Source organism: Fusarium oxysporum, chromosome III (assembly GCF_013085055.1).
Source record: "Fusarium oxysporum Fo47 chromosome III, complete sequence".
In the NCBI taxonomy this organism is placed as follows: Eukaryota; Fungi; Ascomycota; class Sordariomycetes; order Hypocreales; family Nectriaceae; genus Fusarium; species Fusarium oxysporum.
This window is the reverse complement of record NC_072842.1, coordinates 3,623,459-3,638,342: the sequence shown is the minus strand read 5'-3', so window position 1 is coordinate 3,638,342 and position 14,884 is coordinate 3,623,459. Positions and strand designations below refer to the sequence as shown.

At 48.4% G+C, this 14,884-nt stretch overlaps 5 protein-coding genes across 5 annotated transcripts; 3 read left to right on the top strand and 2 right to left on the bottom strand.

Annotated features, from left to right (window-relative positions):
- The first annotated feature begins 130 nt into the window (after window positions 1–130).
- On the top strand, window positions 131–1,603 carry FOBCDRAFT_218929 (uncharacterized protein). Its single transcript, XM_031177167.3, has 2 exons — window positions 131–739; window positions 793–1,603. The coding sequence occupies exons 1-2, from the start codon at window positions 321–323 to the stop codon at window positions 1,448–1,450; spliced, it is 1,077 nt and encodes a 358-aa protein (XP_031048300.2). The 5' UTR covers window positions 131–320; the 3' UTR covers window positions 1,451–1,603.
- A 1,878-nt stretch (window positions 1,604–3,481) lies between these two features.
- Window positions 3,482–6,653, top strand: FOBCDRAFT_271397 (uncharacterized protein; the record flags this gene model as incomplete). The annotated part of the gene is made up of 7 exons (XM_031177165.2): window positions 3,482–3,623; window positions 3,699–3,928; window positions 3,984–4,554; window positions 4,604–4,755; window positions 4,807–5,060; window positions 5,110–5,953; window positions 6,006–6,653. The coding sequence occupies 7 exons, from the start codon at window positions 3,482–3,484 to the stop codon at window positions 6,651–6,653; spliced, it is 2,841 nt and encodes a 946-aa protein (XP_031048298.2).
- A 992-nt stretch (window positions 6,654–7,645) lies between these two features.
- Window positions 7,646–11,255, top strand: FOBCDRAFT_248991 (FAD binding domain-containing protein; the record flags this gene model as incomplete). The annotated part of the gene is made up of 9 exons (XM_031177164.3): window positions 7,646–7,874; window positions 7,978–8,032; window positions 8,090–8,166; window positions 8,222–8,550; window positions 8,605–9,828; window positions 9,882–10,090; window positions 10,479–10,583; window positions 10,854–10,914; window positions 10,970–11,255. Exons 1-9 carry the CDS (start codon window positions 7,827–7,829, stop codon window positions 11,253–11,255), a joined length of 2,394 nt encoding a protein of 797 aa, XP_031048297.3. The 5' UTR covers window positions 7,646–7,826.
- Window positions 11,215–12,383, bottom strand: FOBCDRAFT_218921 (uncharacterized protein). Its single transcript, XM_059609513.1, has 3 exons — window positions 11,946–12,383; window positions 11,647–11,888; window positions 11,215–11,581 (listed from the first exon to the last, which is right to left on the bottom strand). The coding sequence occupies exons 1-3, from the start codon at window positions 12,237–12,239 to the stop codon at window positions 11,425–11,427; spliced, it is 693 nt and encodes a 230-aa protein (XP_059466975.1). The 5' UTR covers window positions 12,240–12,383; the 3' UTR covers window positions 11,215–11,424.
- A 174-nt stretch (window positions 12,384–12,557) lies between these two features.
- On the bottom strand, window positions 12,558–14,557 carry FOBCDRAFT_218920 (major facilitator superfamily domain-containing protein). Its single transcript, XM_031177160.3, has 4 exons — window positions 14,114–14,557; window positions 13,846–14,058; window positions 12,940–13,798; window positions 12,558–12,862 (listed from the first exon to the last, which is right to left on the bottom strand). Exons 1-4 carry the CDS (start codon window positions 14,375–14,377, stop codon window positions 12,696–12,698), a joined length of 1,503 nt encoding a protein of 500 aa, XP_031048293.3. The 5' UTR covers window positions 14,378–14,557; the 3' UTR covers window positions 12,558–12,695.
- Between the last annotated feature and the right edge of the window lie 327 nt (window positions 14,558–14,884).

Genomic DNA, 14,884 nt, shown 5'->3' with positions numbered 1-14,884 from the left:
TATTCGGATACTATCTGCAGCTTATGTGGAGATGTTTCGATCTTTGTATGTATCTACATTCAAGTGACATGTGAAACTGCCGGTTTGCAGGGGTCCACTAAACCACCCCCGAAGTTGACCATTCGACGATCGCCTGATGCAACCACCCAACAAACCTGGAATTCTACTGCTTCAAGCCCTCTTTTGGGTAACCCACCCATCCATGCGTCACAGGGTCCAGTCATAGAGTTTTTCTCAAGACCTACAGTACGGTCACTATAGCTGCAGGCAGGACGAATCGGGATCAGCCACACTACCAACGGGGATATACCGCTCACGCCATGGCCTCAGCAGGCTTTACGAGTCCCCGAGACTCTACAAACTCAGTCTCCAGTGTTCGTTCGAGCAGCCGACATCAGTTAAAACGATCCATCACCGAGCTCGCGTCGCCCGTGAAGCTCGGCCGTCGAGAGAAGAAAGAACGCGATCGATATAATGAGGACCGCGCCGTGCATGCGCACCACATCTCAATCTCCCATCCCGTGTCCGCGAACCCGCAATATCAAGGCAGAGCATCAGTAGACATTATGACACGCTCGGAAGGCGTCACGCCGTACATGAGCCCCGATCAGAGTCGGAGGCCAAGCTTGATGCTTTCGAGAGAGGAGGAGAACAAAGCTCTCAACGTCCCTGCTCCGCCGGAACCCAAGACCAAGGAGAAGATACTGAAAGATCAGGCTAAGACATCCTCGCAGGTCGAGTAAGATACTACATATACCTTTATCTAGTGCTATATAGCTGACGCATTCATAGGGGGCTGAAGCAATCACTGGTCGAGCTAGGGTCCTTCTCTACGTCCACAGCCCGGCGACTTGACGAGACATACTACGCGGTTCTTGAGAAGATGAGTACACTCCAGTCAACTGTTTCCGCCTTGAAGGAGTTGGCGGAGGAGTCTCAGAGCATCCATCGAAATTTTGAGAAGGACGCTTGTGAAATTGAAAACGATATTACATCACAGATTGCAGCAATGGGCCAGTTCAAGGAGCACCAGGAGAACATCGAATCACTCACGACCCGTGTCCAAGATGGCCGCGCAAGGATTCGCGCTCTTAGTGATCGAGTCGATATTGTCCGAGAGCAAGTTGAGCTCTGGGAGCGTCTGGACAAGGAGTCTCAGGACAAGACACGATTGAGGTTGAGAGCTATCATTATATGCATCACGGTTGTGTTCCTTGCAGTGGTGGTTCTGTTCTTTGGTGCTCAGTATGTCTCAAGACATAGTTCACTCTTGGGTGGTGATAACTCGAGCACACCTCGTGTTGCAGAGTCTATCATCCAGTCGCATAAGGGAGCAGCACATCCATCATTGTCTCTTCGAAGACCTGAGAAGAGCGGTGTTCCATATTCGAAGAGGAAACAGGTGCATACACATGCAGAGGAGGAGCTTCGCGTTTTTGATGAACTGTGAAATTGTTGGTTCTCACATTAATTGCTTTCATTCGATACCCATCACAGCGCGCACATCGCATAACTCATTTATTCCCTTTGTACTGGCAGGATTTTAACAGATAGTTGATTCACATCGAGATTGTTCTTCAATAAAGCACTACCTCAATATCAATGCATCGTTCGGTTCATGGATAAAGCCAACTATGGGATCGGTCAACTTACCCTACATCAGCCATAAGAAGTCTTGCAAAAGTGTTTCGATTCAATTCATAATAACACTGAAGCCAGTTCTGTAAGCGGCCATTGCAAGCATCATAGATAATAGTGGCATGCGATCATTGATGCGTAGATATGAGGCACCTGGCATGTTTGTATTGCTTAAACTACTGAAAATCTCACGGCTGTCCTTACTCACTGAATGTCTATAGAGATGTCAAGCCTGACATTTGTCTCGCTGACTCTTATTCCAAGGGTTTGATATAATTTACGATGCTAATGATACCTACCTAGTACTCTCGTTAGGAACATTTCCGTCTTTCCTGTTCAAGCCAACGACTCCTGCGCCGAGCCGCTGCCGGCGCCACACTTCGGAGCCTCCGTGTCACGTTTCCCCACCGCCGAGCCGTGTCCCGGAGTCAGTCCCCCAATTGCCTGGTTCAGCTCTGCTTTGACCCAAATTGCCAAGGATTAGAGACTCAAATCGGTTGACCAAGGCCGAACGTTCTCCGTGAAACCGTGCTGAGCCCAGAACCTAGACAGAGCGTTGAGCTTCTTTCTGACTTTATTTACTGAAGGGAGGGCTACCCTACGCCATCGAAATTAACAGGAAGACAAAACATAAGAGCCTCCCAGGGCTGTGACATATCGTAACAATGTCCGGAACGTTCCCATTTAGCAACTCATGTAAGGTGCTGGCCAATAAAGCACAGACTCGGCATTGCGTAACTCATCGTGGCGGGGCAAAAGAATCTCTCTCTAATTCCCCATTCTGGTATACATTTCGATGATTGGCTTACTCGTAAGAAATGCCCAATCTCTTATTATTTCGCGGCGTAATCCCGTGCTTGGTCAAAGTTCTCAGCAGCCACAATGTCAACGCACATAGAGTGGATATCACCGTGGCCAGTGTGGCTTGTATTCATCGAGGTCGAAATGAGACTGATATTCGGATCAACAAACAGGATCGGCTGCCTGTTTTAGATGCCGAACGGGCTGATCAAACGAGATGAGTCGTCGTCACTGTAGTGCTGACAGTTTTTGGCAGCGGATAATCAAGAAACTGCGAGTCTATGAAGCTAGAGAACTCCTTACAACAAAGACAAGTCGGGAGTTGCTTGGCATCAGTCTATAGATCGTAGGAAAGCCCCCTTCGTATTGATAATAATTCATCACTAAAATGTCTGTTCAGCCTTACATTGGGCGCCCTGGACCATTGACTATACCAAAAACTAAATAGCCGTTACATTAGTTTGATATCAAAAAAGTTTGACTGTCATGCCGGGCATCCATAACACGGCAAAAAGGACCCGATAAAGCAGGGTTGTGAGAGTCTGGGCGAGTGGCTTGGTACTTGGCAACACACGTCATGCCCCTCGCTTTGGCGCTTATTACACGCAAGTGCCCAGCGTGAGGAGTACCTTAAAAAGGTTGAGGTCTGTAATGAAAAGAAAGAAAAGTTCCACCATTTGAGGTTCTGTTTCTTTGACCGTTCTGTTCGTGATACCCTGAAGAAAAGACGCTGATGTGAGTCCCTATCAACAGCCGACAACATTACGTAGCTGCGCTCCATAAGGCACTTTTTAGCGTACTAACGAAGCTTACTGCAGCTTTGCCCCGCCAAACGAAAGGCAGTCCAGTCCAGACCAAACCAACAATATTCCGGACGTTCTTCTGACGCAAAACTACCCCAACTTCGCCGAGTCTTCTACATACATCGATATCAATTTATAACAGACATTGATAGCGGCCGACCTTCTGAACCGTGAAATACTTCTCTTCCCTACAAGACCTACACGAAAAGCTCTCTATAATCGACTGTTGCGCAACAGACATGGCTGCTGAGGCCGGAGATACGCCCGCAGTTGTTGAGGATGCTACTGCGAATCCTCCATCTACCGTTGACCTCCCAGTGCGATCAAAGCAAGATGCTACGCCGCCACCAGGCCAGACGCTGACTGGCAAGCAAGAACATTGTAAGTGTTGCAATGCGCATTGATTTGAGATCAAAGGCGATGTAATAGATGCTGATATATGCTTTTACATATTAGACCTCAAGAGAGAGCTTATTTCGGAGCAGGTAAAGTGGGAAATAAACGAACTCAACTCTACCACCGCCCTCCAGCGCTTCGGCGCGCCATTTCGATCCGATCACGGTGAAGTCCCCCCTGAGGAGTCCGAATTGCCCATTCTGCGATACATATTCGTCCACCATGTTCGCGACTTTCCCTTCCTTGATAAGGCGCGCGAGAAGGAGTTCTGGCAGGACAAGCTTCAAGTGGTGAGTAATGATGATGCGATTTGCCCATGGCCGATCTGACGCTAATGGACTATAGTTCCTCGAGTCGTTCGCAGGAAAGCAGATTTCATCGTCGGAGGATCGCCTAGAGGAGACGAAGCGACGAAAACTAGCCATCAAGGCTAGGAAGCTTGTTGAGCTAATGATGGTCTCTGGAATTGGAACATCATCAGGATTCGAGGAGCGCATTCGATTTTCAGAGATTGAGATTGTTGACAGCAATGCTATCGACACCGGTGTCATGCATACTCTACCCGAGGGCAACTATATTAATGGTTGGGATGTCAATGTCGCTGGCGTGCGAGTCACCCAAGTCAAGCGTACGATCCGAAAGCACAAACACGCCGAATTTATCCTGCGCATCAAGAAGAAGGGTGAATTGGAGCACTATGTTGGACGAAGATACAGCGACTTTGCCAAACTTCATAGCCGATTGCGACAAGAGCTTCCTGGTCGAGTTGTACCAGAAATGCCCAAGAAGAACAAGTCAGATACTACAACAACGATCGCCTTTACATCCATGTTCAGCAATGGAAACGAATCAGATGCTTCCTCTATTTCTTCAGTTTCGACAAGACCCAATGGCTATTCATCTATGTTGACGCCTGGTATGATCCACCCCATCTTTATTGGATTACTTATGCTAACGCTATGAAGGTCACCGTAGGGCTGGGTCTGCGGCATCATTCAGATCGAATCGATCCAAAGGGCTCAATTCCCCTAGAATTCCATCTCCTCGCGTGTCTACTGAGGGGGGAAGACTTAGCCCTGCTGTCCGCCAGGATTCGGATAAGTCAGATAAGTCAGAGGTATGAGTGAGGCAGTACATGACTTCTACAACCAACTAACAAGATACATAGACTGTTGTTCTATGGCGTGAAAACCAAAGAATTTCACTTAGGGCGTTCTTGCGATCTGTACTCCACAACCCCCAATTTGCTAATACCAAGGCTATGCAAGACTTTCTGAGTGGCGAGCCCATTACTCCCACAGACGAGGATGTTGAAGATATTCTTCGAAGGAAGGAGGTGGATGAGAAGCGCATGGAAGAGCAAAAGCAATTCTATGAAATCGCGAGGAAACGAGCCGCCGACCTTGATGAGTACATGGAACAGTGAGTGTTATTCTCACATCGGTCACAAACCTGAGCTGACATATTCCAGGTTCCGTCGCGATATAGTAGAACACAACGGACTTACCATGCTCTTCAAGGAGATCAAGGAAAAGGAGACGATCCAGGATCTCAGTATCCAATATCGAAAGTTCGCTGAGTGGCTTCGTATTGAGATTGCTGCCGTCATCTATCACCTCTTCCTGGCTGAGGACAACTCCCCTGAGCTCTTTGCTCAAGCGAGACGCATTCACTCTCTCATCCCATACTCAGTTATCAAGAACGTTATCCGAATTGCAAACCCCGCAGCAGTCATGTCTGGTGTCTTGGACATCTTCCTAGCTCAACCATTCGGTACACGTTCATTGATGCAGAGGATTTTCTCACTTACACTCAATGACGGTATCAAGAGCTTCCAAAAGTCGATCGATATCCTCGCTAGCAAGATTGACGATCCTGTCTTCTCAGGCAAGCTCTACAAGTACACACATGCCGAAGAGCACATCAAGGTAGCCATTCGTGAAGAGGCTGAGGCGGATGATGTGGACTTGATCGTGGCGATTATGAGATCTGATCTCATTGAACCAGGGCTTACAGGAGAGCAAATTCAGAGGCTCTACAACGCATATGTCGCTTTCAACAACGCGGTGGAGAATATTGACGAGGAGCTGCGCCAGGGCGCTCAACTGTTTTCGTACATGAAGCAGTACTTGAAGCTCTGCACGAGACAGAGGGACAAGGAGATGATGCTCCAGTTAATCGAGGAGCCGGTAACCCTCCAGCTATTCCGAGATCTCTTTACCATCTTCTACGAGCCTCTCGTACGAGTCTACAAGTCGGCAAACGTGTACAATAGTGTTACTGACTTCGCCGTCTTTATTGATGACATGATCCAGGTAAGAGAAGCAGCTATCTCCGAATCGAAACTGCATGCTAACATGTGTATAGGTCGTCGACAAGTGCAGAGAGCAAGATGCATCGGCTGATCCAAACCAGACTGTTCAGGCTTTCATTGATCTTTGCCAGCGACACGAGCACAACTTTTACAAGTTTGTCCATGAAGTGCATACTCATGATAATGGTCTCTTTACACAGCTCATGGGCTGGATTGAGGGTATCCTCGAGTTCTTGCGAAAGGGCCCTAAGAACGGAACCCTTAATGTCAACGCCTTGTTCGAGGGCGGTGTCAGTGCTGGAATTCTGGATAAAGACAAGGCAATTGCAGAGATCAACTCTCTTATTGCATGGCAAGAGGCTCGAAAGAAGTGGCACAACGATAAAACCAGGCAGAAGATGGCAGCCGAGGGCCATGCAGGAAGTGACATGATGCCAACGGCAATGGCTTTCAACTCATCAGACTTTGGATTAGACAGCGAAGACCTCGAGGACATGGCTTATGATGATGGCTCAGAGGACGAGGCAGAGGCAGAGGCAGAAGATGAGTTGGATCCCATCGAGGCTGAGAGGCGACGCAGAGCCAAGCGACAGGATCGCTTGCGACGAAGCGCTGGAGAGCCCGTTAAGCCTCCTGTGAGAGAAGTCCACAAGCTGACCGACAATTTCTTGGTCATGCTTCGTGAAGTATTATCGAATTAGATTTAGTAAGATATCCTGGTTGCGGTTGCATACGGGTTAGGAGGACTTGTTTTACAAGGGAAGAAAGAGAAGGGGTTGGCTGTACTGATTCTGGCAGTATAAAGATACAGAGCGACATGATTATAAAGTCAGGGAATGATGGAGAATGGTAGAGCCAGTAGACGTCAAGATTCTATCTTTGATTCTTGAATGTCCTGGCGTTTAAATGTGACGTATCTCATATTTTATTGTGGTCTGAGAGGTCTAAGACCAAGAAGTAAAATACGAAGGTGTCCTGAGGAATGCCTTTCAACATCTGATCAAACTTTACGAATATATATGATCATAAGTTCCAAGGCTCCCATCATGACGCTTAGGTTAAGCGTAGTCTTTTATTGTTTTAGCTCATCACAGGAGAAAGAGGATTCTTTCCACGTTCTATTTGAACCCTGTGAGTTGTCAAGGCTTTAGACTGTAGTACGAAAACCGGACTTTGATGACCGGCCCCGAAAATTGGTTCCGGGCCGGGTCGTGTTGTTACGACTGACAGCAGCTGGAGGTGGAGCCGTCAGCACATGCCGTTGGTATCGGAATAGGCGGGGGAAACGGGGAGCCGAAGGGCAAAATGTACATCCGCGGACACGTGATGAGATTGTCTTTAACGTCATGGATTTGTTAGACTCACAAAGGCGAATCTTTCCGATCCATTGGGCTTTGATGTTGGACGAAGATCGAAGGAGGATAACATTGGATGCAGTATTATGAGAACAGTTGAGAATTAAAAAACCAATTGGCTTCGACAACGACACACCTCGGACTCAAGGAGCTCTATCATTTGACAGCACAGCGAGGTCATTGACTTCCGAGTCCCTATATCTTCAGTGGCTTACAGCGTCCACGTCCAGTAGGCGGCGAATAATCGGGCGCTGCTAATAAGCCAACGCTGATTGGTTGGATCAACCGAGGAGCCGAGAGAATCCGTCCGATCGAGGCTCGCGAAGGACGAGAGACCCAAAAAAACATCAAGGGGAATTGTCGATTGGTTGGACAGTCAATTCAATCCATTCTCTCTCTCCTCCAAAACCACATCTAACAAAAGTCCTGCTCCTCCGCCACCCGAGGATATCGTCAAATACCACCCTTTCGATTCTCCCCGCGGATGCAGTTTGGTCTTGGTCATAGTGACTTTAGTTGATGATGGCTTCTTCTATGGCAATGAGGAGATTGGCCGTCGGCCCTGCTGTGAGTAGTCCCTGGTCTGGCTTCTGCGATGGCATCATGAAACAGATTGTCCGCCGCAGAAGCTTCGTCAGCTCCTCAATGCGCTTTGCTAACCTCTTGATAGTTCACGCGGGCTGCTAGGTTCCCTTCTCGAGCTTTCTCCACCACTCGACCTGTTGGTACGCTTCCATCCGAATCCTACGCGCAGCTTTGAAATACTGACGAGCTGTCCACAGCCCGAGTTATCACTGGCAATGGTCCTCTGCGAGCTAAGGAGGCCTCTCCTTTCGTGAGCAACAAATACGCCGTCATCGTACGTCTACCCGATCATCCGCGAATCACAGATCTCGTCAATTGACACTTTTCAGGACCACGAGTATGATGCTCTCGTCGTTGGTGCTGGTGGTGCCGGTCTGCGAGCTGCTTTCGGTCTCGCTGAGGCTGGCTTCAACACTGCCTGTATCTCCAAGCTTTTCCCTACTCGATCTCACACCGTCGCCGCCCAGGGTGGTATCAACGCTGCCCTAGGTAACATGCACGAGGACGACTGGCGATGGCACATGTACGATACCGTCAAGGGTTCCGATTGGCTGGGTGACCAGGATGCTATTCACTACATGACCCGAGAGGCTCCTGCTTCCATTATCGAGCTTGAGAACTACGGCTGCCCCTTCTCGCGAACTGAGGATGGCAAGATGTGAGTCTGGACTTTGAAATCCGCCCACACAGCGGCTACTGACAATTTCATCAGTTACCAGCGAGCTTTCGGTGGTCAATCCAAGCAGTACGGAAAGGGTGGACAGGCTTACCGATGCTGCGCTGCTGCTGACCGAACCGGCCACGCCCTTCTTCACACTCTCTACGGACAGTCTCTCCGACACAAGACCAACTACTTCATCGAGTACTTCGCCCTCGACCTGATTATGCAGGATGGTGAGTGCCGAGGTGTCCTTGCCTACAACCAGGAGGACGGCACCCTGCACCGATTCCTCGCCAACCACACTGTTCTCGCTACTGGTGGATACGGCCGAGCCTACTTCTCTTGCACATCTGCCCACACCTGTACCGGTGACGGTATGGCCATGGTTGCCCGTGCCGGTCTCCCCAACCAGGATCTTGAGTTCGTTCAGTTCCACCCTACCGGTATCTACGGAGCTGGTTGCCTGATCACTGAGGGTTCTCGTGGTGAGGGTGGTTACCTCCTCAACTCTGAGGGTGAGCGATTCATGGAGCGATATGCCCCCACCGCCAAGGATCTTGCCTCTCGTGATGTCGTTTCTCGATCCATGACCATGGAGATCCGTGAGGGCCGTGGTGTTGGTGCTGAGAAGGATCACATCTACCTCCAGCTCAGCCATCTGCCCGCTGAGATTCTTGCTGAGCGTCTGCCCGGTATCTCTGAGACCGCTGGTATCTTCGCTGGTGTTGATGTCCGCAAGCAGCCCATTCCCGTTCTTCCTACCGTCCACTACAACATGGGTGGTATTCCTACACGATACACTGGTGAGGTTCTTACCGTTGACGAAAAGGGTGAGGACAAGGTTGTCCCTGGTCTGTACGCTTGTGGTGAGGCCGCTTGTGTGTCTGTCCACGGTGCTAACCGTCTGGGTGCCAACTCTCTTCTCGATCTTGTTGTCTTCGGCCGTGCCGTTTCGCACACCATTCGTGACAAGTTCAACCCCGGTGACGCCCTGAAGCCCGTTGCCGCTGATGCTGCTTCCGACCACATCGAGGTCCTCGACAAGGTCCGAACTGCTGATGGTCCTAAGAGCACCGCTGAGATCCGACTTGCCATGCAGAAGGCTATGCAGACTGATGTCAGCGTTTTCCGAACCCAGGAGAGTTTGGACGAGGGTGTTCGCAAGATGAAGGAGATTGATGGCATGTACAGCCAGGTTGGCATGAAGGATCGCAGCATGATCTGGAACTCTGATCTCGTTGAGACTCTCGAGCTCCGCAACTTGCTCACCTGCGCGTAAGTTTTTACTCTATTCTGACACACCGAAGTAATATTGACACGATGTACAGTATCCAAACTGCCACCTCTGCCGCCAACCGAAAGGAGTCTCGTGGTGCTCACGCCCGCGAGGATTTCCCCGAGCGAGATGACGAGAACTGGATGAAGCACACTCTTTCTTTCCAGAAGGAGCCTCACGGCAAGGTCGACCTGGCCTACCGAAAGGTCATCGCCAACACCCTGGACGAGGCCGAGTGCAAGCCCGTGCCACCCTTCAAGCGTGTGTACTAAGCGTTTGCTGATCTGGACACGAAGAAGTACTTGGGAAGGAGTTTTTGTTAGCTTGTTGGGAAACTTGGCATGCATGATTCTACGCAGGGCAGCGTCTCCTTTGTGACAAGATGTGCGGTATATATATCCTTTGGGAAGAGGAGGCGGGCATGATAAGCAGCGAGAGAATGGTCTCTGTTGGGTCTTAGGATGAAGACTTGGCAAGGGACGTGTATTTGTCGACATTTTGTAGTTCAAAAGAAGTTAAGAGACTTAAAAAGAAGATTTTCTATGTACCTTGTGTCACTATGTCTACAACCTATTGTCTTGCTTGGTAAGATTGATACTTTCGTTTAAGAGCCTAATTTTAGTTCTACTTAACCCATATGCATTATTAGACCCGTCAAATGTTGGTCTAATTCATGAAAGCTACAAGCTCGACCCAACATCAAAGTTCTTAGGGGCACTGCACATAAGTAATTCAATGATCGATGGGCAGAATAGTGCGTTCACGTATTTGATGGAGTTGTGTCTGCGGTGAATAGGTCTATGCCATTGTTCTCTCCGTCCAACGCTGTGGTGTACCTGTTGTTCACGAGGAGTCTAATCCAGAACAACGAATCTCAATACAATGATTGCATGTAAGAGGCAACGTTCAGTGAATTTACTGATAACAGTGAATTGTTGCAATGGCCGTCTCTATTATAAAATGGCACATTCTTTCGACGCTGTAGTCTCAAGTCTACAACTCATCTCAGCTTCCTAAGCACCAGACTTCGCATCTCAGCAGCCAAACCCAACTGTCGTCCTAAGCTCATCACCAATCACCTTCAGGTACGCAGTAGGATTTCATAAACGTTACGTGACTACATATATCAGCTCTCACCAGGCCCTCCCTATCCAATATGTGCCGTCAAGTCACCCGCGTTGCCTCGTGCTGGCTCTGTAAATCGAGACTCGAACCTTTTGGCCGATTCTTCCCTTGCGGTACCGTTATCACTGCAGGGAAAAAGGGCTGCGACATTCTGGAGCTAAAGGAAAACGTCGGCCCTGGGGATTTGCTATGCCATGTGTGCCTTAAGATTACTGATGGGAAGAACAAGCTCAACAGGAAGCAGACTCTACCCGAGTCCCCCCAGGCGGCGGGAAGATGTGAGTTGGCAGTGATGGGGTAGAGACTGGAGATTGAACGTACTGAGACTGAAAATTAGGAACAGGATAAAAAAGGATTTAGTGGTGGTGGTATCTCCTATGCTTGTTACTTCCTTGTGTTGGTATCTCTCTATGTTATTGGTATAATGCGTGGAAAACGAAACGCAAGTCGCTAGCTGTCAATGAGCACGACTATCTGTTTGAGACAGAATTTTCGCTAAATAGCAACCCTTCTTCCTCGTCTCTGGGTATATCCCCCTCAGTCCTCTCATAGTTATTTTGTAATGTGGACGACTTTGCTTGTGTTCTCTCGTAGTAAGCCACGAAAACTAGAATCATGTGAACGAGACTGGACAAAACAATTGCAAGTCAGTAAGATAAAAATGCGAGACTTCAAAATAGCAGTAGACTTACACTTTGGTGATGCCGAAACATCCAAGCGCTCGTCTCCCAAGATGTGACTCGTCTGTGCTTGGAGCTGAGCCGGGAACTGCGTGATCCGAAGGACCGAAATAACCACAGGTAAGTGACAAGATTGCAAAGAGAATCGACAAGGGAAGATCGAGGTAAATCCGTACGGAGGGACTAAAGCTGCGATATCTTCTGGTCCAGAGATGGATAGAGTCCGCAAAGTTCCATATTAGAGCAAGGGCAGTCTAAGTTGTTTTCTTCGTTAATAGGTGAAAGAGTCATGAGAATAGATAGGTACATACGATAACCCCAAAGAAGATGATGGAGATTGTTCCATCACTAGAACTAGAGGCCAATAAAGAGACAATGACAAGAAGAAGAGCGTCAACACAGATGGAGAAGAGACGAAGGTTAAGTCTGGCCTTCCATATATGATCTTTGGCGGGAAGAGATGATGTATCGTGAGCTGACAACGGTTGTACCTGTTCTCGAGGCTGGTCTAAAGGTTGATCTTGTGTTGGTGTTGAGCCTTGCTTAGGTGTAGAATCGAAGTCGTCATGATACTGCGGTCCAGCCATTGTAAGTGGAATAGCCATCCTGCAGCTACGACTGCACTTGATCAACAAAGATGTCAAGAAATGGAAAGAAGAAAATTGATGCGATCAGACGAGATTACATAAGAGGAAGAAAAGGATGGACACAGAGCCGTCATCTTTTAATGCTTACCGCTCATAATGGTAAAACGAATCCTGAAGGAAGATGGATATATTTCTAGAGCCAGAGGACCCCTGTTTAGGTACCCGCGGACCCGTGCTACGCCGAATGAGGGGCTCATGGAGGCTCAGCTTCCGAGAGTCTCTTTTAGTAGCCAAACTGAACTGACAAGGCAATACCCTGTCAAAGTTCATAGCTATGCCTATTGTCTCTTGGCGATGTTGCATTTTGAGGCTGATTCCAAGTGATTGACAAGATATTGCGGCGGTGACTAGTGGAACTGTCGGCCAGTTGTCCGTCTATGAAACAACTCTATTTTAAACTGTATACTTTTTATTTCACCTTTCCTCCTTCCTATCCTGTTCTTCGCTTTGTTCTTCATCTTCTGTTTGTGTTATCACGGGCTTTTCTCGTCGAGGATGCCAACCTCCTGTCCAGCCAATCCATCCCTTTTCCCTGGGTCCTCTTGCGACAGCAATCAAGATGGACAATCCGACGAATGCGACTGTTCATATCCACATTAGCAATTTGCTTGCGAAAGAAGAGAGTTTTGAGAATGCAGAGACTGTTGAGTTGACTTACTGCTGCATCCACCGCTTCTCCTCCAGCCTCCACTAGCGTATAGTCTGTTTCCCACCGCCGTGCCTGTCAATTGACCAGCAAACGCCAGAGCCATATAGGCCGTGTTAACTCTATTTCGCGCCTTGGGATTAATGCTGAAGATGGCTGCGCGGTTCGACACTTGTGCTGTCTGCATACCGACATCTATACCGATAGCCTGAATCACAGGTCCAGCAACAGTGAAGTTTCCAGTGAAAGTTCCCACGATAGCTCCAGTCAACGCCAGGATCTGGCCGCCTATTGTCGAGAGTAGAGGCACATAACGATCAATCAGCCTCCCAATCAAGGGGATCGACAAGATAGTCGCAAGCGCAGTAAGAGAAAAGAGACCAATCTGTAGAGATGTATAGTCAAAGGGCGGAGAAGCGAGTAGAAATGTCAATGTTGTCCAAAACGACGTGAACACAGCTGACAGCGAAAAGGCAATGAGACAAGCCTGTATCAGAACAGGCTCAGTGACCATCATACGAGGAATAGACCAAAGAGCATAGAGATAGTTCAGCCCATCCGGATTGGTAGACGGATAGTCAGGCATGAAGCAGAAGAGCACAGCAACCATGAGGTACTGCAGGCCGCATGCCAACCAGTAAATGTTGCGCCAACTTGTGAAATTCGCTACCACTCCTGAGAGCAACCTCGCCATCAACAGGCCCAGCATAAGTCCTGATGTGACGATAGCAAGAAGAGAGGCCTTTCGATGCGCTGGCGCAAAGTCTCCCACTAGGGGAACCATCAGCTGTGGTGTCACTGTGGTAGCACCGCATACAAAAGATAAGGCACGGAAGACGGTAAAGTCATTTGTTACACAGAGTCCTATCCACTACATGATGTCAGCTGCTGGATATAGTAATATGCTACAGAGCTTACCATTGTTGCAGTGGCCAAAACTAGAGCTATGATGAACGGGCGTCTTTCGAGAATATCCCCGAGTGGTAGAACAAAAATGAGACCAGCTGCGTAGCCTGACTGTAACAAAGTTGCAACCTGGGATGATTCTTCGTATGAGACATTGAAAGTTGCGGCTATCTTGTTGAGAATTGGCTGGTTGTAGTAGAGGTTGGCAACTGTGATACCTGATGCCTATTTCTGTCAATCCATATTGACTTTTTGGAGTTGAGGTGATCAATTAACATACCATGGCGTAGAGACAGCAATGTCTCATAGACAAAGCTGGTGGCGACTCATCGTTCCATCGACAATTCTTTGGTGTCAATATCCTACGAAGGAAACTCGTTTCATACTTTGAAGACTGCAACACGACGTTGCCGGAGCCCATTTCTTCAGTTGACTCGACTGAATTGCGAACCTTGGTGTCCTCGGCTGAATCTTGACTCGGAAATGTTTCCGTGATGCTATCACCAGAGACATTTGGCCTCTCAGGTTGATTCGAGGACGTCATCGTTGCTCAACAGACACGTTGATGAGAGTTTAACAGAAACGGTGATCAACAAATAGTCAACATGCTAAGAACGCGAAAAGGCGTATCCTTGTGGGAGTTATATAAAAGATGATCAACAATGGCAAAAAATTAGCATGATCAATAGTCGTCAAAGTGGGTTATTGTCTAACTACATATTCCCAATGGAGTTGCGGAATGGCAAACACGGAGTTGGCTAGCCATCTAATCAGAAAGCACGCAAGACAATGGACGGGGATTACGACATTCTGCTTCTTTTCCCTCCTTTTGTCCATGGAAATGGGGTCAACTAATGTTGTGCTGCTAGGAGAGGTTGACCGGATATAAATGTCCGTAATATCCGCCTCTCAGAGAGTCAGCAGCTTCGTTGCAAACCTAGATATGTAATACAGTTCGGGTTCCGTATGCAGCCGTTGAAGACTAATCAACCCAAATTTAATTAAGCTCAGATGAATCGGTACGTAGGGTCTTGATATCATAGACTTTGAA

Excerpts from the sequence above, each read along its gene's own strand:
- FOBCDRAFT_218929 (XM_031177167.3), top strand. The coding sequence starts at position 321 with ATGGCCTCAGCAGGCTTTACGAGTCCCCGAGACTCTACAAACTCAGTC. Across the intron at positions 740-792 it reads AAGACATCCTCGCAGGTCGA|GGGGCTGAAGCAATCACTGG; the intron begins GTAAGATACTAC and ends ACGCATTCATAG.
- FOBCDRAFT_218921 (XM_059609513.1), bottom strand. The coding sequence starts at position 12,239 with ATGGCTATTCCACTTACAATGGCTGGACCGCAGTATCATGACGACTTC. Across the intron at positions 11,889-11,945 it reads TCATCTTCTTTGGGGTTATC|ACTGCCCTTGCTCTAATATG; the intron begins GTATGTACCTAT and ends AAAACAACTTAG. Across the intron at positions 11,582-11,646 it reads TGTTTCGGCATCACCAAAGT|TCTCGTTCACATGATTCTAG; the intron begins GTAAGTCTACTG and ends TGTTTTGTCCAG.
- FOBCDRAFT_218920 (XM_031177160.3), bottom strand. The coding sequence starts at position 14,377 with ATGACGTCCTCGAATCAACCTGAGAGGCCAAATGTCTCTGGTGATAGC. Across the intron at positions 14,059-14,113 it reads ATTGCTGTCTCTACGCCATG|GCATCAGGTATCACAGTTGC; the intron begins GTATGTTAATTG and ends TGACAGAAATAG. Across the intron at positions 13,799-13,845 it reads TTTTGGCCACTGCAACAATG|TGGATAGGACTCTGTGTAAC; the intron begins GTAAGCTCTGTA and ends GACATCATGTAG.